The sequence below is a fragment of the Cricetulus griseus genome, chromosome 8, assembly GCF_003668045.3.
Source record: "Cricetulus griseus strain 17A/GY chromosome 8, alternate assembly CriGri-PICRH-1.0, whole genome shotgun sequence".
Lineage (NCBI taxonomy): Eukaryota > Metazoa > Chordata > Mammalia > Rodentia > Cricetidae > Cricetulus > Cricetulus griseus.
The window spans coordinates 92,695,220-92,718,942 of NC_048601.1; the positions used below are offsets into that span (position 1 = coordinate 92,695,220).

A 23,723-nucleotide genomic window follows, 5' to 3' on the forward strand; every position below is an offset into this window, starting at 1 on the left:
TGGAGCTAAGAGTTCCAATAAGATATAAGTTTTAACCTCTGTTCCCAGTTTAAACATGTCTCAACAGATTTCCACTTCTGGCAGACGAATATCAGTTGCTGACTACAGCCTGCTGCTAAAGACTTCGAGCCCTAGACTTGCTGTGGATACCAGTCCAGCTGATATGGACACCTATCTCTACAACAGAGTCTGCCAACCAAAAGCTACTGATGGATTCCCATTGCCTAAATTCCTCTTTCTTTCTTTCTTTCTTTCTTTCTTTCTTTCTTTCTTTCTTTCTTTCTTTCTTTCTTTTTTTTTGCTTTTGACTAGCATTTCAGCCTTCTTGGGTCCCTAACTTGGTCCCAAAGTCAGCAGGAATTAGCATGGGAAAGAATGTCACCCATTTTCCCTGGTTAAAATGCTAAGTCAAAAAGAACTCCCTTACATGGGGGAAATGCTTGTTCATTACCCAAGCCCTAGTTCTTACCCAGCAATATCAGGCTCTTGAACAACAAGAAGGATGATAGGTTTTAGGATTAAAACCTCACAATCTCCTGTCCTGACTTCTCTCTGTGATGGAGTGTGGCCTGAGAGTTTGAGCTAAAATAAATCCTTTCCTCTGCAAGCTACATTAGTCATGGTGTTTATATCAGCAATAGAAACCTCACCTAAGATATCAGTTATCTCCTTTCTAGCACCTAATCATAGAACCATAGTCATGGTGGAAGCATCAAAGTCAGCCTCTGTTTTCTTTGCCCTATGAAGAAAGCAATTTTCCACTCCAACTCACCTTGTCAAGCAGCGAAATATTTTGCTGCTCGGCCCCTGAGAATTTTTTAATTTTTAATATATTTTGACAAGTTTATGGCTGGAGGCTGAGTCTAACACCAACTACCCTATTGTGGCTGAAACAGGATATTCAAGCCAACTTTATTTATTTTTTTAGTTTTCAGAGACAGGGTTTCTCTATGACATTGGAGGCTGTCCTGGAACTCGCTCTTGTAGACCAGGCTGGTCTCAAACTCACAGAGATTCACCTGCCTCTGCCTCCTGAGTGCTGGGATTAAAGGTGTGTGCCACCACTGCTCAGTGCCAACTTTATTTTTTAAATATAGTTGTATGTGAGAAGTAGAAGAGGCTTATATGCTTTGCCCAAACTTAGGTTTTGGTTGTTTTCTGGGTGGAATACTTCCTTTGAAGTGAAAAGAAGCGCTATCATTTAACAGTGTTTGTGTGAGTGGTGACTAAGTTATTGAAACTTTTAAATGCTTTGTAGAGAATGCCTACAAGTTATTTTATGTTGAAAGGTATCCATAGAACAGCTCATTTCTTATTCTCAAAGAGCAAGAGTCCTCTGAAAGTCTGTAGATGTAGGAAACTCAGCAGGTACCAGCCGTTTGCTCAGATTTTTTTTTTATAAAGCTCAAAAGGAAGGAAGTATATTAATATGGTTTTTCTCTATGATTCGATCAGAAAGTGCCTAGGTTATTCAGAGATCTGAAAATTATGTTGGTGTGTGAATTTAACTTGGCATTTGTGAACAAACATCCTTTTGACCTAGATAAACACTAATGACAGATGAAAGAAACGAGTCCACCCAAGTCTAGCTTTGTTAGCCATTGAGTGTCTTGGAGTTACTTATGGTAGTGTGGGTGAGGGCTACTGACAGGAATATGGATGCTCAAGGCAGCTGCATCACTGAAAATGCATCCCAGCATGGGGGAATGAACCACGCCATCTGCATATGCGAGGCTCCCTGAACAGCTGGTGATGGGTAGCCTGGATGGTCAGAGTTGCTTCTCTCTACCAGTTGTACTGTAACCTTGTTATATCACCTTGAGAAAGAGCCTTTGTGAATCCTGTAACTTCAGGAGCTTTCTAACCCTTGTGAGTTTCATTTATTTCCTGGGCCCTTGAATGTTTCATTACTTTCTGAGCTTTATGAATTCTTCTCTTCCCTCTAGGAGGGAATGTTTCAGCATGGAGCTGACAGTAGCTACCCAACAGATGGAAAATTAAATAGTCTAATCTTGAAACATTTTGTAATATAACAAACTAAGACACATGGCTCAGCCGAGTGTTTTTAATGTTCTGTGTTTAGAGTCCGCTCAAGTTTTGAATTTTTTGGTATGTTGATTCCAACAGTGACTACATTGGCTGTAAATCATGGAGCTTCCAGTTTCCTAAACACAAATCCAGTTAATGTTTGTTTGTTTATTCATTTGTTTGTTTGTTTATTTTTGAGACACAGTAGTTCTGGTTGCCCTGGAACTCACTATGTAGACTAGGCCAGCCTTGCCTTGAACTCACAGAGATCTTCCTGCCTCTACCTCCTAAATGCTAGAATTAAAGGTATGTGCCACCACACCTGGCTTCCATTTAAGGTTCTCCAGTGGCTCTCAGTCTATGTCACATATTGGAGAATACCAAACGTGTTTTTTTTATGCAAAAGCAAGAAGAGCACCTCTAAGAGATTACACAAAGTCCTGACAATAAACCAGTCCAGCATGCTCTACAATGTTTTCCAGTGATTTCTGTTTCTTGATATTTATGCCTGCATTAATTTGCTGGGACCACCAAAACAAGACACAAGAATGAACAGCTTACACATCACTTTTTCCACGGTTTCTGAGGCTGGGAAGTCAAGATCCAAGTACTGGCAGATTTGTACCTCCTGAAACTTCTCTCTTTGCCACATAGATAATTTTTCTTACTGTTCTGAGTGACTTTCTCTTTGTACACACAAATCCCTGGTAGTTCCTCTTCTGAGGACACTGTTCATAATAATGGATGGCTCTGCTCTGCACGTCATTGCTGTGCACTTGTCCACAAAGCACACCCAGAGCCATAAAGCATAGCACCACCAGCTAACTTCTAATTGGTTCCTTGCCACAAGGCAGGCATCTGACCTCCTAGTGACCAAGGCAAGGTCAGGCAAATGTGTGTTAGGCTGTTATGGCTGCCAAAATGGGGAGCTGGTCCCTTCAATAGTACAAAGCTACCTTTTTCTATATCTTGTCTTTATTAGTTCTCCTAATAATGTTTTTATCCTCAGTTTAAAGAAAAGGAAGTTGTGGTGGTTTGAATAAGAATGGCCCTCTTAGGTTCATATATTTGAATGCTTAGGGCGTGGCACTATTTGAAAGGATTAGGAGGTGTGTCCTTGTTGGCAGTCACTGGTGGTGTCACTGGGGGTGGGCTTTGAGGTTTCAAATGCTCAAGCCAGGCCCAGTGTCTTTCTCTCTTTCTGCTGCCTGCTGATCCAGATCCAGAACTTTCAGGTACTTCTCTGTGTCTGCCTGCATGCTGCCATGTTTCCTGCCATGAAAATAACGGACCAAATCTCTAAAACTGTAAGCCAGCCCCAATTAATGTTTTCATTTATAAGATTTGCCATGGTCATGGTGTCTCTTCACAGTAGTAGAACATTGACTAAGACAGCAGTTGGTTTAAAAGAAGTGAGATCATATGCCCTAGGTTGTACACAAGTGGAGTGGCAGGGATTTGAACCTATAGGCTGACTAAAATGAAGACCAGTACTTTGCCTTTGTTTTCCTTTTAGTAAGAGCAAGGTCTCTATCACTACTGTCGACCTGTCTAATGGAACAGGCATTGAAGTCACAGAGAGGCACTGACTTTGGCTTCACTGTGTTTCATAAGCAGTACACTGGTTAGTTTATTGTCAGCTTGACACAAACTAGGGACAGCTTGAAAGAAGCAACCTCAGCTGAAGACTTGCCTCTGTGAAAATGGTCCGTGGGCATGTCTGCAGAGCATTTTCTTGATTACTGATTGATGGAAAAGGGCCTAACTCCCTATGGGCAGAGTCATCTCTAGGAAGGTGAACCTGGCAGAAAGTTAGCTGTGCTCCAGGGTTCCTGCTTCAGTTCCTGCCTCCAGGTTCCTTCCTTGAGTCCCCTCAATAATAGACTATAACCTGTTAGCTAAAATAAGCTGTTTCCTTCCCAAGTTACTTTTGGTCATGGTGTTTATTGCAGCAACAGAAAGCAAACTAGAATAAAGTGAGAGCTGATGTGGGTTAAGAACCCCATTGGAGAAAATGTAATTGGGTCAGAATATCTGCTATCTTCAATTTTTTTCTTAAGACAATGGCAAGTTATAAAGCAGAAAATGGGAGATCATATAAACTAGACTATTCCTAGGGTGCTATACACAAGACTAGGTCTCTGAGAATGAAGTATGAGAGGGAAGGAAATAGTGGAAGACCAGGAAAGAGCACTGCAGAGTCTAAGGCTGCTGCTGAGGCCGTGAGCGTCCTCTGCAAGAACAGTTAGTGCTTCTAAGCACTGAGGGAGCCATTTCTCTAGTTCCCTGGATTGGGTTTTTCTTTTCTTTCTTTCTTTTTTTTTTTTTTTTGTTTTTTTCAAGACCAAAAAAAAAAAAAAGCTCTGTGTAGCTTTGGGGCCTATCCTGGCACTCACTCTGTAGACCAGGCTGGCCTTGAACTCACAGAGACCCACCTGCCTCAGCCATGCTGGGATTAAAGGCATCAGTTACCAACGCCTGGCTCTATTAGTTTCTTTTCTCTTTTCTTTCTTTTTTTTGATTTTTTTGTTTGTTTTTTTAAGGCAGGGTTTCTCTGTGACTTTGGAGGCTCTCCTGGATCTAGCTCTTTTAGACCAGGTTGGTTTTCAACTCACAGAGACCCACCTGCCTCTGCCTCCTGAGGTCTGGGATTCTCTATTAGTTTCTTAATTCGATATTTTCTTACAGAATTTTTTGGTGTGGTTCTGAGCTTTTTACAGTGCAAATACTACTTAGCTTTAGAAGGCTGAGTGTTCTTAGTTGCTATGGATAATATGTTTAACACTGACCATCAATTGCAACTCCCAAAGCAAACAAGCTCAGGAAAGAGGGATCTTGATCTGAGCAAGACAGACAAATACCCTTCGTCTTCCTTTGGAATCGCTTTCATACTGCCTCAAGAGGAAAACAATTATTTGGGGTTTGCACTAATTTATACTGTATGATATTTTTTCATTAAATTTTCTTAAGGACTTGACTAATATTTAAGTTAATTGTAAAGTTATAAACAATGCCAACATGTCCATGCTTTTATATATTTTGGGGAGTTCAATTGACAGATTAACCTTAAAAGAAATGACCCACAAACTATATGTAACTCATACACATACCATGGCCTACCTATAATTCATGATCTGTCTGTAATTCATTATATGTATTATTCATTTCATGAATTCGCTAAATTGAACCACTCTGTAACTTGCATAGTGGAAGTGGCCATTGATCATATATTTGGATGTTGCGACAATATAAAAATAGCTATTCCACAGGTTTACTCAATTGATTTTTTTGTCACATTGAAGATCTACAATGAAGAGTTCATTCATAACCATAGTGCACAGGCCACACTTTGAATAACACTAAACTAATGAAAACCATAAGTACATAGAACCCTTCTGACAATAGCTCCTATTTGGATGTTACATTGTTGCCTATAGAGCATTGTCACATGCTCTATCACCTTATCATTTACTATTAGTTATGTTGCATGTCACTGGGACAAAATGCCTGATGAAGACAATGGAAGGAAGGAAGGACTTCATTTGGCTTACAGTTTGTAGCTACAGCTCATCATGGTGGGACAATCTGGGGCAGGAGTCTAAGTTGCTGATCACATTGTATCTGCAGGCAGGGAGTGGAGTATTTGTGCTCAGCTAGCTTTCTCCTTTTTGTTCAGTCCAGCACCACAGCCCAGGAAAAAAATGGTTCCACCCACATTTAGGGTGAGTCTTCCTTCCTCAATTAACCTGGCTAGTTTTATGCCAACTTAATACAAGCTAGAGTCATCTGGGAAGAGTGACTCTCAGGTGAAGAAAATACCTCCGTAAGATTGGTATCTAAGCAAGTCTGCAGTCCATTTTCTTAATTAGTGACTGGTTTGGGAGGGCCCATCCCATTGTGAGTGGTGTCACCTCTGGCATGGGGGTCCTTGGTGCTTCAAGAAAGCCGACTGAGCAACAGAGAGCAAGCCTTGCAGCAACCCTCCATGATCTCTGAATCAACTCCTGCCTCTAGGTTCCTGACCTAAGGTCCTGCTCTGATTTCCTGAAGTGACACAGAGGTCTTTGTGCTCACAGACATGCATTAGGGGAGCCTGGACTATTAAACAGGCTTGTTTTTTAGCCAGGCTTGGTGATGTACACCTTTAATATCAGCACTCGGGAGGCAGAGGCAGGCAGATCTCTGTGAATTCCAGGCCAGCCTGGTCTATGGAGTGAGTTCTAGGACAGCCTCCAAAGCTACACAAAGAAACTCTCTCTTGAAAAATCAAATCAAAACAAAACATAGGCTTGTTTCTTCAAGTGAAGGGATACAAAACATGTTTTCCACCCGGAAAGCTGAAATGGATGTACTTTCTAGCCTGGGAACCTTTGTGTTATCTGTATGGCTAGAGAATTTTCTGGTATCAGAACTTCCCGATCCTTATCATAAACCTATTTTCCTTAGCCAACAACAAACCTGTTTTTCTTCTATAGACTTTATCTCTATGGAGTTTACAAAGAATCTCCATATAGTCACGTTTGATCTGTATTTAGCTTACTTTCTCAAGGAGATTGTGTGCTTTGTTGTGCATGCAGGGTTCAGTTAACTATCACTAAAATGGTTTTCACCAAGTTGTGCTGTGTTTAAATATGCTTAAAATAAACAACTGGGAGTCGGAGTCTCAAAGTCTAAACCAGTACTGGCTGCTGGGTTGTGTTGAGCATAACTGTCTTCTTGGCCTCCCATGCTGCTCTTGAAGGTCACAGAGAGACACCCACATATGCATAATGTCCCTTCATAAAGGACTATCGTAAGGATTCAGGCATTATACTGGCCTGCCCCTTGTTGCCTGGCAGAATGCACTCAGGCAGTGCCCTGGCCAGCCCAGGAGCCTATGGCTGCTGCGCCACTGCATAGTCTGCATATAGGTGCAAAGGTCCCTTTAAGAGAAAACGCCACCCACTTCATCTCTCTTTCTTGATGTCCTCTGAAGACAGGGCTTTTCCTCTCTCTCTCTCTCTCTCTCTCTCTCTCTCTCTCTCTCTCTTCTTATTCTTCTTCTTTTTGTCTCTTCCTCCTCCTCCTTTTCTCTCTCTATTTCTTCTTCCCCTTCTCCCTTCCCTTTCTCCACTCCCTTCCCTTTTTCCCAATAAAACTTCTCACATGAGCTCTGTCTGCCTGACATGTTTGTCCCTTGCCTGCCATAGGCTCTGCCATAGTCTCACCTCGCCATATTACAATTATGATCAGGACACGTAAGATGAAATAAATCTTTTCGTCCCCAAGTTGCTTTTGGTCATGGTGTTTAGCACAGCAATACATACACTAAGTAATGCATAACCTAATAATCTAGATAATCTCTCACATGCCCTGAAGTCTGTCTCTTCACCGATTATAGAGCCTATCAGGATGACAATATTAATCATGATGAGTCCTTCCATGTAAATTTGGCATCCAAACAATACTACTTTTAAACCCACAACCTTTCACTTCTTGTCTCTATAGATTCATGGACATTTCATATTTTAAAATGTGTCAGTTCAACTCTCAAAGACCCTATGAAGGCTCAGTAAGTAAAGAAGCTTGTTACCAACTCTAATAAGGTGGGTTCAATCCCTGGAACCTGCATGGTGAAAAAAGAGAACTGACTATGTTATTCTGTACCTTCTACATGCACAACGTGTAACTTACATAAGTAAATGAATATTATCTTTAATAATTCCAATACTGTTCAAAAGAAAGTGCAGAGTCTCTTCTGAGACTTGGGCAACTAATGGTGAGCTCCTGAAAATAAAAACCAGGTCACATGCTTCCAATATATGACGCAGAATAAACATCCCCATTTCTAAAGACAGGAATGGGGATGTAATAAGGAAAGAGTAGACCAAAGACAAGCCAAAACTCAGCAAGACAAACACCAAATGCTGCAGAACTGTGCCCTGCAGATCTGGAGCTCATGGTGGAATAATTTGGGGTTCAAAGGACCAAGGTAGCCCTGCCCCTCCAGCTCTGCTACCTACAGCACACACAGTCTTTCTCTTGAGCCAGATCTACTGTGTGCATGCCCCAAGGCTCTGGCATCTTTAACATTCTTGGATTTCCTTTCAAGTTGGCCTTTGCCTTCACAGCTTTATGCACTAAACCTATCAGGTTCTCTAATCCTGCCACACATCGCCTGGCCTCAGTGTCTCTGTGGAGCTATGATACAAGACTCTCTGACCCCCTCAACCTTCTATTTTTCATGACTGTAAAAACCACCAGCATGTAGATTCTGTTGCCTCATTCTGTTGCCAGTTGGAAATACAGCCTGGCCTTCCAGGGTCATAAACATAGCAGACTCTTCGTGCTGACTCTGAGGAAACACTTTCCTAGACAGTTGCTCTTCAAGAGCAGGAAACTCCTTCAGGGCATTCTCAGTTATGCTCTCTTTTTCAAATGATTTGCATCTTTATAAGTTGGAGTCTTTGATGGATAGGTCTTACCCTCGGGGCACATTTCTTGTGACTCCAATGACTAGCAAGACATTTCTCTGTAAATCACAAAGTCTTTTGCAACATGCACCTTCCCTACAACTTAAAACTTCCTTGTGCTTCGAGGCAAGGAAGCCCTGAATGTGTGCAGTCCTGAGTCAATGTGTAATGTTGACATTAGCCAGCCATGTCGAGGACCAGAGCCTCAGACCCATGGGGGAAATGGCAAAGCCTCCCTCCACCCCAGGGGTTGAGGCTCAGAGGGAAGTCATGTGCAAATGTTGATAGTTGGTGCAGAAAATATCTCTCATTGCTTTCTCCCCACTGGATGTTTGTGGCCCAAAGACTGTTCCCCTACGGAGACTGCTCCTCCTGAGCTCAGCTAGACCTGCCTCCTTGTTTAGCTGCATACAATAACCCTTCCACCCTATACAACTATATATAATAAACTTGCCAAGCTTCCTGGGTCCAGATCCCAGTGTCCTGGGTACTTATCCATGTGCTTGTCATTTCATATCTTCACTGCCCTCGTCAGGTCAAGTCCCTGAGACCATGCAAGGATGCAACCCTTGAGCTTCCCCACCCCAAAATGTACATTCTTTACATTCTTTAAAATGCCTTTCTGCCCTACTTGTTGCTCTTTCACTGTAGAAGGAGTAATAGCCATGGCACCACTAGGCTGCCATCCTGTCTTGAAAATTCCTCTACCAAACAAATTAGTCCATTATCTTTAAATTCATCCTCATTAAGTTCTCTGTGTACAGGCAGAATGCAGCCAGATTCTTTGTTAAAATGTCACATAAAGCCAGGCGGTGGTGGCTCTTGATTTAATCTCAGCACAGGCAGAGGCAGGTGGATCTCTGTCAGTTCAAGGCCAGCCTGATCTACAGAGAGAGTTCCAGGAAACTAAGGGGTGATAGAAAGGGGTGTTACACAGAGAAACCCTATCTCAAAAAACAAAACAAAACCAAAAAACCTAGCCAATCAAATAGACAAATCACACTAAAATTGTACTAGCTAAGTTCTCAGTAGAGTTTCCATTCCTCTCTGAAATCCCGTGGGCCAGTCCTCCACTGTACTCATTTCTCTAGGCCTTCTGGTCTTTCAAACTCCCACCAGAATGGCTCTTTAAGCTCTGTTTATAGCAGCCAAGGGATTTTAAGCCCAAAGTTCCAAACTCTTCTTTAATCTTTTTGCAAACCAGCTTCAAAGGCCTAAAAACCCAATGGCCACGTTTATCACAGCAACAACTCTATTTTCTCAGTACCAAGTTTCTGTGTTAGTTACTTTCACATTCCTGAGACAAATATATGACAAAAACAATGTAAGGCAGGAGGGGTTTATTTTGGCTCACAGTTTGTGGATACAGTCAGGCACAGAGGGGAAGTCATGGAGACAGGTGGGTAGCTCTGGCTGCCTAGGTCCCATTGTATCTGCAGGCAGGAAGAAAAGAAAACGTATGTTTGTGCCCAGCTTGCTTTCCCATTTTCTTCTTCATGGAATGGTACCACCTACTTTTAGGATGGAGTCTTTCCCACCTCAACCTAATTTAGAGAATTCCAGTATTCTTGCTTCATTGTTAAGAAGTCTAAAACAATCTGATAGTTTTTTTTTTTTTTTTAGATGCTTTTCCTTCTAAAGCCTGCAGAATCTTTCTGTATGTCTCTGTAGTTATGAAATGTCACAAGAACATGTTTGGCTATGCATGAGTCTAGTTTTAATTGATCAGTACACTCAAATCCTTCAACTTGGAACTATATGGGGACATTTTGTTAAATTACTCTGATGATTCTCAGCTCGATATTTCTGCTGCTCTCTCTGTTCTATGATTCTTGTTAGTTCACTGTATCTTGTCTCCTCGAATGGCCAGTTGCTGCTTTTTATTTGCGATGTCTGTCTCCCTAGATGTCCAGCTTTATTAACTTTCCATTTAGAAGTATTAACTAAACTCTTGAGTGTATGCACACAGGACCTGTATTTCTTCAACTTTATAAAATTATGGATGAACCATTGTGTTTGATCTCCTCATACTGGTGTGTTTTAGATATTTATTATGTTATTCAAATTTCCTGGGGGGAGGGGCTCTCCCAATATCACAAGTGGCTTAGAGTATTCTGAAAGTTTAGTGAGAGCTGAAAACAATTAGATTTACATTCATCTTAAAAATGGATGAATGAATTTATAGACAGGTTCACTGAATAAGCAAAGGTGGCCTGAAACCTATAACCAAGACTCATTTCAAACTCTTAATCCTCTGATCTCAGCCTCCTGATTTCTGGGGGTTTAGTTGTGTGCACCACACCTGGCTGGACCAAAATAATTTCAATTAAAAGGTAGTAGTACTTACTATCAGTGAGCTAGTGAAATTTGAAATTAAAGACATAATATCATTTACATTAGCACCCAAGAAAACAAATACTAAACCTCTGAAACTGTAAGCCAGCCCCAATTAACTATTTTCCTTTATAAGAGTTGCTATGGTCATGGTGTCTCTTCACTGCAATAGAACCCTAATAAGACACATGCAGAATGGGGAGGCAGTATGGTGGTGTGCTTTTAGACCTAGTGCTGGGAATGTGTCTAATTAATCTTACTGAATCAATGAGCTCTATATTCGGTGAGACACCCCTGTCAAAGAATAAGAGAAAGATACTTGACATCAGACACCAACTTCTGGCCTCCGCACATGAACACAGAGACACACATGGGTGCGCATATTCAAACTTGTACACATAGACGACCCCCCCCCCCCCGCCAAACAACAATAGCAACCTCCTCCTCAACAAAGCAGCATTGAGAAACCTCTGCCTGTTGTGGCATGCACCTGCAATCCCAGCCTTCAGGAGGCCAAGGTTAGGAGGGTTACTATGAGTTTGAGGCAGCTGGGCTATAATAAGCACCAGGCTATTAGTGGTTATCTAGCAAGACCAACTCTTAAAACATCAATCGATCAATAGCCAGTCACAAGAGCAAGCAAACAAGCAAAGAAACAAACAAAAAAATCTTTATTAACATTACACTTTGTCTTCCTGTTATATTGGCCATTTTATTCCTCCATAATCTATGATCTCTGGTGACTTACCTACTGTGCACTGACAGAGTTTCCTAGGGCTGCTGTAACAAATTACCACAAATTGGGTGGCTGAAAACAAGAATTTACTTTCACGAAGAGTAGGTGGCTAGAAGAGCTGAGCTTGATGGCACGTGCTTATGATCTCAACACTCAGGAAGCTGAGGCAGGAGCGTTGTTAACGTGATACACAGCAAGCCCAAGGCCCCTCAGTCAAAGAGCAATAAATACCCTTTCACAAAGGTAAAACAAGCAAAGCCAAGAAGGTAGGCCCATATTCATATCGCCTGGCTCCTCTGGTCTCATAAGGTCCATTATAATTACCTCATCCTATTTTGATTACATATGTAAAGAGCTCGTTTCCAACTAAAGTCACATTCACTGGGGAGTCAGGACTTTAACACACCTTTTGGGTGACACAAGTCAATCTAAAACTGTAACACATGTTCAGCACATGGCTCAGTATTCATTTTTTAAGTTCTTTGTGAACAGAGATGTTTGTCTTATCTTCTCTGTACTTCCAGGCCTGAGGAGAGAAGCTGACGTGTTACAGCTGCTCAGAGAAGTGTTTAAATGTGTCCAGATCCCAAGCCCTCCATGTGTTTACTTCTCTATTCAACCCCAACTCCCTCTCTTTTTGTAAGTCTCCAAGTGTCTTCTGAAATTCCATGTCACTAGGCTGGCCATTTGCTGGTTATTATCCCCACCCTGAACCAGAACACTGCCATTTGTTCACCAGACCCTAACAAAAGCCTTTGGAAAGTTCCTCCGAATTCTCTTTCAGCAGCTTTTTAAAAAGGGCTTTAAAAACTTTTTTATTAATTTATTTTTTTTGCATTCTAATCCCGGTTTCCCCTCTCTTCTCTCCTTCCACTCCCCCTACTCCCCCACCACTCCTCTCTGCTCCATGGAGAGGGTAAGGCCTCCCCTAGGAAGTCTACTAATTCTGTCCCATCATCTTGTTAAGGCAGAACCAGGGCACCTCTGGACCCCCACACCCCTGTGTCTAGGCTGGGCAAGGTGTCTCTCCATATAGAATGGGCTCCACTAAGTCAGTTTGTGCATTAGAGTCAGATCTTGAACCCACTGCCAGTGGCCTTATATATTGTCCCAGCTGCACCATTGTCACCTATATTAAGGGAGTCTAGGTTGGTCTTATGCAGGTTCCCCATTTGTCAGACCTGAGTCAGTGATCTCTCACTAGCTCGGGTCAGCTGATTCTGTGGGTTTCCCCACCACGGTCTTGACCCCTTTGTTCATATTAAGTATGGAATGACTCATGAATTTGCATGTCATCCTTGTGAAGGGGCTAATCTTCTCTGTATCGTTGCAGTTTTAGTGTATGTGCTAATGAATCGAGCACTCCAGCAGCTTTTTTATGCATTCACACTAAAGTGTAAATCTTGTATGCCATTTTACTATTCAAATCCATCTTCTCACCACATGTGAGATAAGATTGGAGTTTTCTGAGTTTGCCTTCTAATGTTCTTGATGGTCTGGGTAACACCTTTCCTTTTCAGCCCTTCTCAACTTCTCTTCTTGCTCTTTAGGCACTCGAATTAATGAAGTTTTCGATATTTATTTTTGTATGTTTAACCTTATATTTCTTTTTTGACAATTTCATATATGTATATATAGATGGATCATATCTATGTCCCCTTCCCAGCTTCATGCTCTCTCCTGTTGTCTTTTTGTAACCCACCGAGTCCATTTTATTGCAGCTTGCTGGAATAATGACTGATTTTGTTGGCTTGACTTGATCTTGTACAGGTCTTATGTGGATAACTATGATTGCCGTGTGTTCATGAGTGCTACAGCCATGTCCAGTATTTCCCAGCACTCTCCCCCAAGCCTACAGCTCTTACATTTTTTTCTGCCTGCTCTTCTACAATGCTCTGTGAGCCTTGGAATGAGGGTGGTATTAATATAGATGTCTCATTTAAGGTTGAGCACTCAACAGTCATTCGTTCTCAGTACTTTGACCAATTATAAATCTCTTCATTAATTTCAGGAGTTTCTTTGGCCAAGGTTGAGAGCAGCATTAATCTATGAGTGTAATGTAAATGTTAAAAGCCAATTTGTTAACATAAATAACCATTTAGTAAAATAGCAGTAGCAGATTCCTCCCTGAGAACTATGACCTGCTGAGCCATGGGGCTTTTAGCAAGGTTGACAGTACCAGGCAGGAATTTCTTTCTGTGGACCAGACCTCAGATCCAATCAGAAAGCAGTTAGTTTCTCCATAACTTCCATTCTACTGTGCATCAATAGCCATATCTTGCCTATCAGGTTAGTATTGTAGAATTTAAGGTTCACTTTTGAGTGATAATTGATGAGTTTTCTCTCCAGTAGTCTGCATAGCACTTTCAAGAATTATGAAAGCTAAACAATATGCATTTATTATTATTATTATTATTATTATTATTATTATTATTAGAGAGCTTTGTATATACTATTTCCTCTGCCTGGAATGCTCTTTCTAGCCTGGCCTGCTTAACTCCTATATATCTTTCATGTCTCAGCCAAAGTCTCTCTTTCTCCAAGAAGCCTAGATGACTGCTCTCCCCAGATTACTTGGATCCTGCTTTTTGTTAGTGTAACCAGGATAGAATCTCTGAGTACCTCACATTTCTTTTTTGTAAAATGTCATTGCTTGCTTGATGTCTGTTTTTCCTGCCACAGAGTCAGGGCCCATGCCTATCTGTTTGCTTCTTTATCATGAACATTCCTGGATGTGATGCTCAACATTTTTGTTGTTGTTGTTGTTGTTGTTGCTGTTTAAAGAACGATGCATTGACGTGCTGTTATATCTTTGTTCTTAGATTTGACCCTAACTTTGGGAAGCCATGTGACACATAGTCTCTAGAAGACAGAGTATTTCTCCTCAACATTCTTGGCCTCTGTGAATTTTCCCCTCCAAAGCAGAATACCTGCCCTGGAGGAAGAAGCCTTCATAGGTTAAGGTAGTGAGTACCTTTGTTAGAAGACAGGACTTTTGCTCCAAAGCTACACAGAGAAACCCTGTCTCAAACAACAACAACAACAACAAAAAGAAGACAGGACTTTTGTACTCTAGGGTTACAAATGGGAATTCTGTACCAAATTCCCAGCTTTGCACAGAAAAAGGAAGGAGCAGGAGCAACCACATTAAGTTATATACAGTCTCATCACCATCACCATAATCAACACACACACACACACACACACACACACACACAGACACACACACACACACATATATATATATATATATATATATATATATAATATATATATATGAGTTGGGGTGGAGCTGAAACAGGGTCTACCCACATAGCTTTGTCTGCTCTAAAAGCCACAATACTGTTGTATCTGGAATTAGAATGCTGAGATTGTTGGTGTGTGCCCCCACACTTGACTTACCACCAAACCTGTCTGTGGGAAAGGGAATGAAGGGATATTTCACCCTGTGACTAACTATTCATTGCCTTATTTAGAAGGCCTCCAAATGTTTCTCTTACATTCTTTTCTATTTTTCCTTAAGACAATGGCACATCAGTGTGATGTCCCCAAAATACTCTATATGCACCAAGAATTGATTTGTGTTATACTGTGACTAGCTAAGTAGTCTCTCTTCATTCAGCAGATACTTATAGAGGTCCCTTTTGCTCAGGCTCTTGGCCATGGGTCCAACATGAGAAGGTGGAGATACTAGAGTTTGCTTTCTTGAGGGACCCACATGCTAGCTGGAAGGACAACTCCTTAGGTTTTAAGGTGTGATGTATCATGGCAGACCCTGACAAGGAGGTATGCGCAGTGCATGGAGACGGCAGACAAGGTAAGCAGAACTTCTAGCTATATGGGAGCTTGTACATTGCTATACCTTATCTAAGTTGTTGTATGGTCTCAGAGTCTGCGACTTCAACTTTAAATGTATTTTCTATATTAAAATGTTTTGAGATGTTTTTTCTGTCTCCATCTATGACAATTAAAAGTTAAGAATAGACCTGGAGTCAGATATACTTGAATTTAAATCGGGGACCATGTTTTATATTTCAGAAGGGTCCAGAAAGAATGTACATGTGCTGGGATTAGCTACTGTGATCAATGCAGCCTTTTATCATGGTGCCTGGCAGGAGGCAGGGGCTTAAGGGCTTTGTTATTGTTTGTTTTGTATTAATGGTAATAAGAAATGTGTTTATATTGAGATTTGTAAACCAAGAAATCATAAATGAGGTTAACATTAAAATAAAGTCTTTGTGGGTTCAGAAAAGGTGTGCCAATAAGCAGACAAAGATCCAATGAGGTGACTGAGCTTTCTGGTGGAGGAAAGTGGGCTGAGGCATTCACTACACCAGAATCCAATAAAAGTGGCTCCTGTCAGCCGGGCTTGGTGGTGCACGCCTTTAATCCCAGCACTCGGGAGGCAGAGGCAGGCGGATCTCTGTGAGTTCGAGTCCAGCCTGGTCTACAAGAGCTAGTTCCAGGACAGCCTCCAAAGCCACAGAGAAACCCTGTCTTGAACCCCCCCCCCAAAAAAAAAGTGGCTTCTGTCTAAGTTCTGTAAGTCCATGGAGTTACAGCTGGACATGTCAAGAGGTAGTGTTCATCTGCTATTCCTCAAGCTCCCTAGCAAGGTGTTGTTCAATACCTTAAAACTTGTTCCTTTTGGCAGAGTCTGTGTGCTAATCCTCTTCCCTGTTATCAAAGCTGAAGCCCAGGAAAGACTTTTTCCCCCACTTGCCACCTGCAGCTGTTTCCCTTTTCATTTAATTTTGCATATCATACAATTGCTTAATTCTTGATTTTTTTTTTTATTTATTTTGTGTGCTCAGATCCAACTTAGGGCCTTGCTCATGCTGGGCAAGCACTTTACCAGTTGATTTGTATCCTTTAGTCCCTGTGTGTGTGTGTATGTGTGTAGTTTTGATACAGGGTTTCTCCGTAGCTTTGGAGCCTGCTCTGGAACTCATTTTGTAGATCGGGCTGGCCTCGAACTAACAGAGATCCACCTGTCTCTGTCTCCTGAGTGCTGGGATTAAAGGTGTGTGCCACCACCACCTGGCAAGTCCTTGATTTTTAAAGATAATGCGATTTCTCTAGTTGAAGGCAGTCTAAGCATTATAAAAACACAACACAAATATTTCTTTAAAAACACATATAAATTAGCAATTTATTGAGGTAAACGTATACATTCCAAGAAATAGTCTGGCTATGTAACAGAATATTCAGATCAAATAGATTTTTATATTATCATTTCAAAACTATTACATATAATATTTCAAGTGACACTTCATAAAAACTATAAATATTAATCATAAATTAACTTACAGCTTACATATTTAAATTATCAATAAATTAAAAAAATAATTAAAATAGTGTCCCAACATTCATACTGTCAGTTCTTCGTAGAGAACAACATAAGGTAGATACCCAGTGACAGGATATGTTTTCTGACCACAGTGTATGTCTACAGTTTGGTACGCTTTGGCATAGCACACTAGTTTTGCCGAGTAGACCTCATGGTGACTTTTAGGAATTCTTCAAGTGCTTTCAGGATGAGTTCGATGGTCTTGGTCCTTGGCCACTGCTTCTGTGACTCCAGCTTCTCTATTAGGATGGCCTTGGAAGTTGGGCTAGGCATGACTATTTTATCTGGATCCTTTACCTAATGGGGGTGGGGAGGAGAAAGACTGGTTAAATACTACACATGTTTTTTGTTGTGGGGTGCTCTGGACTGTGGAAGATTTTCAAATTTAGGATGAATGAGGCTAATTGGGTCCATCTGCCCTGACTCACCCTAGCCAGAGAGGGTGCTTTTGCTTCAAGCTCCCTCTGAGATGGACCTGTGCATAGCAGTTCTTCTTCTTCTTTTTTTTTTTTTTTTCTCAAGGTGATCATTAGTTTTTCAGTAGCAACAGAATCCTAACTTCCCCCTTACTGTTACTGTCCTTACTGTTCTGTCTGCCATTAGAGAGTAAGCACCCAGAGGTCAGGACCACCATCTTATTTGTCTGTTATCCAAAACAGTGCTGCCACATGCTACTGTATGCGCTACTGTTGGCAGAGGAGCCCATTGGCAAGTGCTTCCCTCCTCGCTTCCCGTCCAGATTCTGTTGAGAGTCTCTTGGTGTCGTAGCATGAAGGTCGCTGGAAACCCATTTCCATGGACCCACTGGCATAAGGGGGTGACTAACTGGAAGGCTTGCCCCGCTACTTGTGAGCCTGCAAGCTATTTACAAAGTGAATCTCAGTCCCCTCCTCAGACCTTCGAAGTTAGACTCTGCCGGAAGAAGACACCGCATAGTTCCTGTGCACATTAAACTAGGAAAAGCTCTGCTTCGAGGCAAGAAACTACAAGTGGCAGAAGCAGGCTTAGCATTAGCGTCAGGGCTTCATTCCAGCTCCCCCTCCTCAACACCTGGCTTGCCTCATCCACATTCTGAGCCATCAGCCCTCCACAGTTTCCATTTAATAGCTAGTGGTGGCCAGAAGCCCTTAATCCCCTCCTTCCTGTCTTTTTAGCCTTTGGCTACTTCTCTGCATTAGTTTTTTTAGTATTAAGAATGTGACTCTCCAGGGATTAAATATTAAAGTCATTTTGGTGCCCTGTGCTCTTTTTTAATGGCTAACTGGGTAGAGTTGGATATGCTTCCTTTTGTCTGTTATATTTTTCTTATCTCTTAAGCAGTTATTTAAAATTTGTTTAATATGGTTTAAAGTATTTATTTATTTATTTATTTATTTTGCAAAAGAGCCTCACACTAAAACCCCAAAGAGAAACAAAACAGGTTCTTACAACAAGAATAGTTGCTCAGACCCTCCCTTTTCTAAGGCTGTCTGCAGAAGCAGTGCTGCAGCCCTGAATTGCCTGGTGGGTGTGTTCCCTCAGCCCTTCCCTACACTGCATGAGAGACAGGGAAGTACTCACCTCTTGTTTGAAGATCTGACTTAGGGTTTTGGTGGTGCTCTGAATGACTCTTGCTTTGTCTTTCTTGTTATCTTGTACATTGTTGGTCACAAACTCCAAGTAGATCTGGTAGTCCAGAAGACCAGAGGTGATTTTCAGTAGGCAAATTTCCTATGAGTAGAGTAGGAGGGGAAATTAGTTCTCTCTAGGAGACAGACTCAATCTGAGAATAAGATTCCTGCTGTTCCGCATCTTCTCCTTTGCCCCTCTAGAGAATTAGACACCAGGCAGCATCAGCTGACATCCCTTAAATATCTGGACAACTACAGACTACCCAGTCTAAAAAACTTCATAGTTTTCCCAAAGACCAAGAGTGTGGCAGTGGGGGTCCTCTTCTGAACCCCTTGCCTCTGCCTCCAGTACCCTTCCTGTACTCTTGCTCTTGTCTGGGCTAGCCCGGGACCTGCTTTTAAGGAATAACGAGAATCCATGCAGGTTATCTCACTGGCTGGAGGGAGAGGGGTGTGGAGGGTGTTCTCAGTAAGGACAGTGGGCTTGGATCCTTCCAGGGGCAGCCAGAGAAGAGAATGGTCTCTGAACCACTGTACTTGAGATGAACTAGCTAAGCTTGCTATGATTTCTAACACCTAACAGATGTGAGAATCCTAACATAGTGGGACTTCACCTGTTCTGTGAGAACCTGCTTCTTAAAAAGCTGTAAGTTTCTTTCCTCATAATATTCCTTGTATCCATTTCCCTATCTTTGTTGCCTGACTGGAACTAAACACATGCAGGAGAACTTTGGCTGAAGAATTGTGACAAATGCCTACCCAATTGTATCCAGTTTGGTAGCAGCCATCATTTCTTTGTATCACCGGAAGTTCCAGATTGTTTTCTAACAATGCATCATCATAGTTCATACAATCAGGATTGTTATTACACAACTGCAAAAGAGTACCAGAAAGCTCATTTAAGCACTCCTAAAACCAACACCACTAGAGGGCCAGTTCATGCTCCCCACAGCCAGCAGATACTAAGAAAAAGGAAGCTACACCTTCTTGGCACCCAACCAAGCAATCTAATAGAAAGACATCCAAGGCTCCCTCCCTCCCAGGCTCTCCTGTGGCTTCAGGCTTGTTACTCTCCCGAGTCTGTTGCCTATCTCCAGGTAAAGAATTATTAAAGTCCCCCTTTATACATTTGTTTCAAGAATTCAATGATGTAAGTTGCCTGGCACATAGTAGGAATTTAGTAAATGACAAGAAATTTTGATGATAATTGGGGCAAATAAATTTAAGTCGAAGAATATTCCATCTGGAAGCGCCTTGCCATCATCTGTAACTCCATAATTTTGCAGATAAGAGTCCCAAATAGTAAGGAGTTCCCCCGAGATTACAAAGTTGGTTCTACACACCCAGACCTAGAATCTGGGCTCTTGTGGTTTTTTTTTCTTTCTGTCAAGCTGAGTCAAAATACTTTGCATTTAAAGATGGGAGATACTTTAATCTAGGTAGGTCTTGTTGGTTTTGGTTTTTTGAGACAAGGTTTCTCAATATAGTCCTTGCTGTCCTGGAACTAGATATGTAGATCAGGCTAGCCTCTAAGTCACAGAGATCTTCCTTCCTCTGTCTCCTGAATTCTGGGGTTAGAGGCGTGGGCCGCCATGCCCAGTCTAATCTAGTTTTTATGTTAGCACTTTGTTGGGCTCTGTATCTGCATCTTATCTGGGTCGGCCCTAGAGAGTACTGATTACACCGTTTACATTCAACCAAAAAGTGCTACAACTGCCCCAAGCAACTGAAGATTCATTCAGCTGAAGTGGCACTTTTCCAGTCCTCCCAGAGTTCAAGGGACAAATAAAGGCAGAGACCTTACTCTTTGGTAAGGAAAAAGGACTCCCTACCCAAGAAGCAACCGCTGAATGTGGAGCTGAGAATGGCCCACTGTGAATTTTCTAGAAATTCAGCCACATTCTGTATTTTCCAGACTGTGAATGAACCCTCTGAGACCAGCAAAAGATAAAGATAGAGAGCACAGTGTAGTCTGATCTTTAGCCTCAAATCCTAAGTGCCCTAGAACCCAGCAGAGAGTTCCCAGCTCAGGAGCAAAGAGAATGAATGAACGCCCACTCTGGGCCTTCATGCCTTTCTCAGCCTACCCACCTCTTTTCTCAATTCGAAGATTTCCCTGAGCACATGTGTAACCAAACCTCCGACTTGTTGTGAAGTAGTATATACTGGTCTGTTGGGAGTGGTGTCTTCTGTGAAGTCTCCTCTCCGAACTTGTGAGGTAGGGAGGGCAGTGGCCACCGCCAGCATGAGTCCCAAGAAGGCAAGTGGATGGAAGTCTCCTGTGTGGAGGGAAGGAAAAGCGGCAAGTGAGCAGAGAGCACAGCTGGGCGCCTGCTGCTGGCTGCTGGCCAGCCCACAGCCTTCGCTCGCTCTCGGCCACACAGTGCTCTCTCACACAGCCTCAACAGCTCCACCAGAGGGCGAGGAATTGCCTTCACTTACTTGCGGAGAGGAACTTCATAGCTGTTCCTGGAGGGCAGATGAAGTTGTCTTTCGTTCCTGGTGGGCTCGAGAGCAGAATGAGCTACAGACATCCCCAGTCTCATATTTATTGGGAGTCGACTCTCTAATTTTGAGACTCATGGGAAAATCCCACATTTGATAAAAATCTTTGTTGGAGGGTGGGGGTGGGGCCAGAGTGGGTGGGGCTGATTGGAAACCTTATTAAGATTGCACAATGTGACGTCGTTTAGCATCGAAAGAATCACGACTGGGGTGGGGGGGGGGCAAAAGTGTGCTTAAGTCATCCTTGAGGCTAGCCCTAAGAAGCATGATCACTCTTTACTTTCTTCTTCTTCTTTTTTTTTTTTTAAGTGACTCAGCACTTTAGCATGTCTTGAAGAAAAAAGAAAAGCTGAAATGCACAGGAGAAAAAGAAGAATCTAAAACTGACGTGATTTACACACACACACACACACACACACACACACACACACACACTACTAAGAAAGAGGTTAGCATTTAGTATCCGACTTTTTTATGCTTGTAAGAACCTCAGATGTTCTGACCTGAGTTTCTTTAGACCATACAAAGCCCCCCCAAGCCACAACCAGGGCTTACACAGGCAGTAATAACGTCTGTGGCATGGTGCTTGTGCTTCCTGGATCTCGTCAGGACCTGCTGCTTCCAAATGGTTTGTTCACCTACAGATTTTGTGCACTTGTTTCTTAGGGGTCCCACGGGGAGCGTGGGTAAAGAACAGAAATATCTTCGAGTGCCATCAAGCTCTGCTGCTTTCCTCTCAAGCCCAGTGTCCCCTGCTTTCTCCCTAGTGACCTCCTGGGTATCTTCCTGGTTAGACTGTTAGTCTTTGTGTAACAGAGCTGCCTTTATCTGCTAGTGCTTACCCCACTGCTCCCAGAACACCCCAAAACATGTTACACTGTAATCCTACTGTCCCAGGTCATCCTGAGGAGGTTTGCAGGTCTGTACAGTCCTCAAGTTGTTGAAGCCTCCTTGATTCAGGATGCATGAAGGATAAAGATGTCAAAGAAGGGCCTCTGGCATCTTACCTTGCTTGGGTTTGAAGCTCCCTTTTACTGGATGATTTGACTTAAATCTGAAGGGGCATGGCTCTCTCTAAGTGACCCTTCCAATGCCCACGTCTTCTAGGCTGGGTCAAGCTTGAACAGAACTCCTTCTTCCCTTTGGTTGATTTCTTCTACTGAAGGGTCCCTGGTCTTTTACCCAACCATCTCCAGATACCTAGACGGCATTCAGAATGACTCCAGAAAGTAGGTTCTGTATACAAGAACCCAAAATTATTTACAAAACACACTTTTAGTATCGAAGTCAGCTTCTTTGCAAAGATTGCTTGAAGATTCTTAGAGCAGTGGCCTTTGCTAGGACAGTTAAAAGATTCGTGGGTTTATTCTCCCATTTGTGTTCGTAAAATGTTAGGTCTGCCTGTTGAGAGAAGTGAGGTCATCGTTCTCTCACTGATTGAGGCACTTGTCCTAGAAGGAATGGGGTTTTTAGTCTGAAAATGAAAATGGAGGAAGGAGGCAGGATGGTTTCACTTTCCATGTTCTTGGGACTTAAAAAGACAATTGAACCAGCCCTGAGTTGAGTCTGCACTGAAGGAAGCCACTTCCCCAGCTCTCTGTCATGCCGGCTCCCTGCACACAAGCTGTCTCAGGCCTCTGTAGCATGGAGTTTCTTTTCTCCACTTAGCAATTTTTTTTTAAATGAGTCAATAAATTTTAGATTGTTATACTTACTACAACACTCAGGTTTCTCTTTTTAATAAAAGGGTACTTTCTAAATAGGGGGCATGCATCCATGACTTTTAAAAAAAAGTTCAAACAAGACAACAGGGGATGTAAGGGTCCCACAGGCAGTGCCTAATCCCTAGTAGTTTTAGTGGGACTCTTGTCAGCCTAGTCTAGAAGAGGTTTGTTTTGTTTTGTTTTTTCAGCTCATATATTTATACAAAAATGTCTCATGCACATTTATGTATAAAATGCATACTTATACATGCATACACATGCAGATACACATTGTATGTTAATGGTTTAGATGCTGTCTTTATAGCTTTTCATGGAGGTGCACATGGAGCCCACAGGCTTTTGAGTAACAGTTTGTGTCTGAAGCCCAACTCTGCCATTTGCTAGCTGTTTGACACTGGCTGAATTACCCCAAGATCTGTGTTCTTGTTTATTTACTCTGTAATACCAGAATAATACTAGAGCATCACTTACAGGGCTGCTATGAAGATAAATGAGAGTAAGCACTAACTCTATCATTTTCAAGAGCTAGAAGGCTCCCCTGGGCCTTGCCTGTGAAGTTACTATGGAGAGCCAGCTTACCGTGCCAGGGCCGAGTTAGTCTTCCAAGCATTTTCTCCCTCAAGAAGTAAGGTGGTAGATGCTATTGAAAATCTACTATGTGGAGCTGGAGGCGTGGCTCAGAAGTTAAGAGCATTTACTTCCCTTTCGTAAGGATTGGTTCAGTTTCCAGCAACTACATGATGGCTCTGAACCGTCTGTGACTCTTCTGATACCCTCTTCTGGTCTCAGTGGGCACGAACATACATGATGCTCATGCATACATGTAGACAAAGCAGTGCTCAAGCTAGGACCCTTGGTTTAGATAATTTCCCAGCTTTATCTTACTCCTAGATTTCCCCCAGTGCCTTCTGCTAAGTGTTTTTATGTCAGAAGGCACAGCCCATGCATGTCTTCGTCCTTCACATTCTGAGCGTGGCTCTCAAG

General features: G+C 42.2%; 1 protein-coding gene and 1 non-coding gene across 2 annotated transcripts; both read right to left on the reverse strand.

Moving 5' to 3' along the window:
- Positions 1-12,811: 12,811 nt before the first annotated feature.
- LOC113837103 lies at positions 12,812-12,913 on the reverse strand. The gene has a single exon (XR_003487738.1). It is a non-coding gene; the product is annotated as a U6 spliceosomal RNA (small nuclear RNA).
- A 3,759-nt stretch (positions 12,914-16,672) lies between these two features.
- Il6 (interleukin 6) lies at positions 16,673-21,112 on the reverse strand. Its single transcript, XM_027429568.2, has 5 exons — positions 20,953-21,112; positions 20,602-20,789; positions 19,270-19,383; positions 18,461-18,610; positions 16,673-17,197 (listed from the first exon to the last, which is right to left on the reverse strand). The coding sequence occupies exons 1-5, from the start codon at positions 20,969-20,971 to the stop codon at positions 17,030-17,032; spliced, it is 639 nt and encodes a 212-aa protein (XP_027285369.1). The 5' UTR covers positions 20,972-21,112; the 3' UTR covers positions 16,673-17,029.
- Between the last annotated feature and the right edge of the window lie 2,611 nt (positions 21,113-23,723).

Excerpts from the sequence above, each read along its gene's own strand:
- Il6 (XM_027429568.2), bottom strand. Across the intron at positions 19,384-20,601 it reads TCTTCGAATTGAGAAAAGAG|TTGTGTAATAACAATCCTGA; the intron begins GTGGGTAGGCTG and ends ACTCTTTTGCAG. Across the intron at positions 17,198-18,460 it reads GTCAGATCTTCAAACAAGAG|GTAAAGGATCCAGATAAAAT; the intron begins GTGAGTACTTCC and ends CACCCCCATTAG.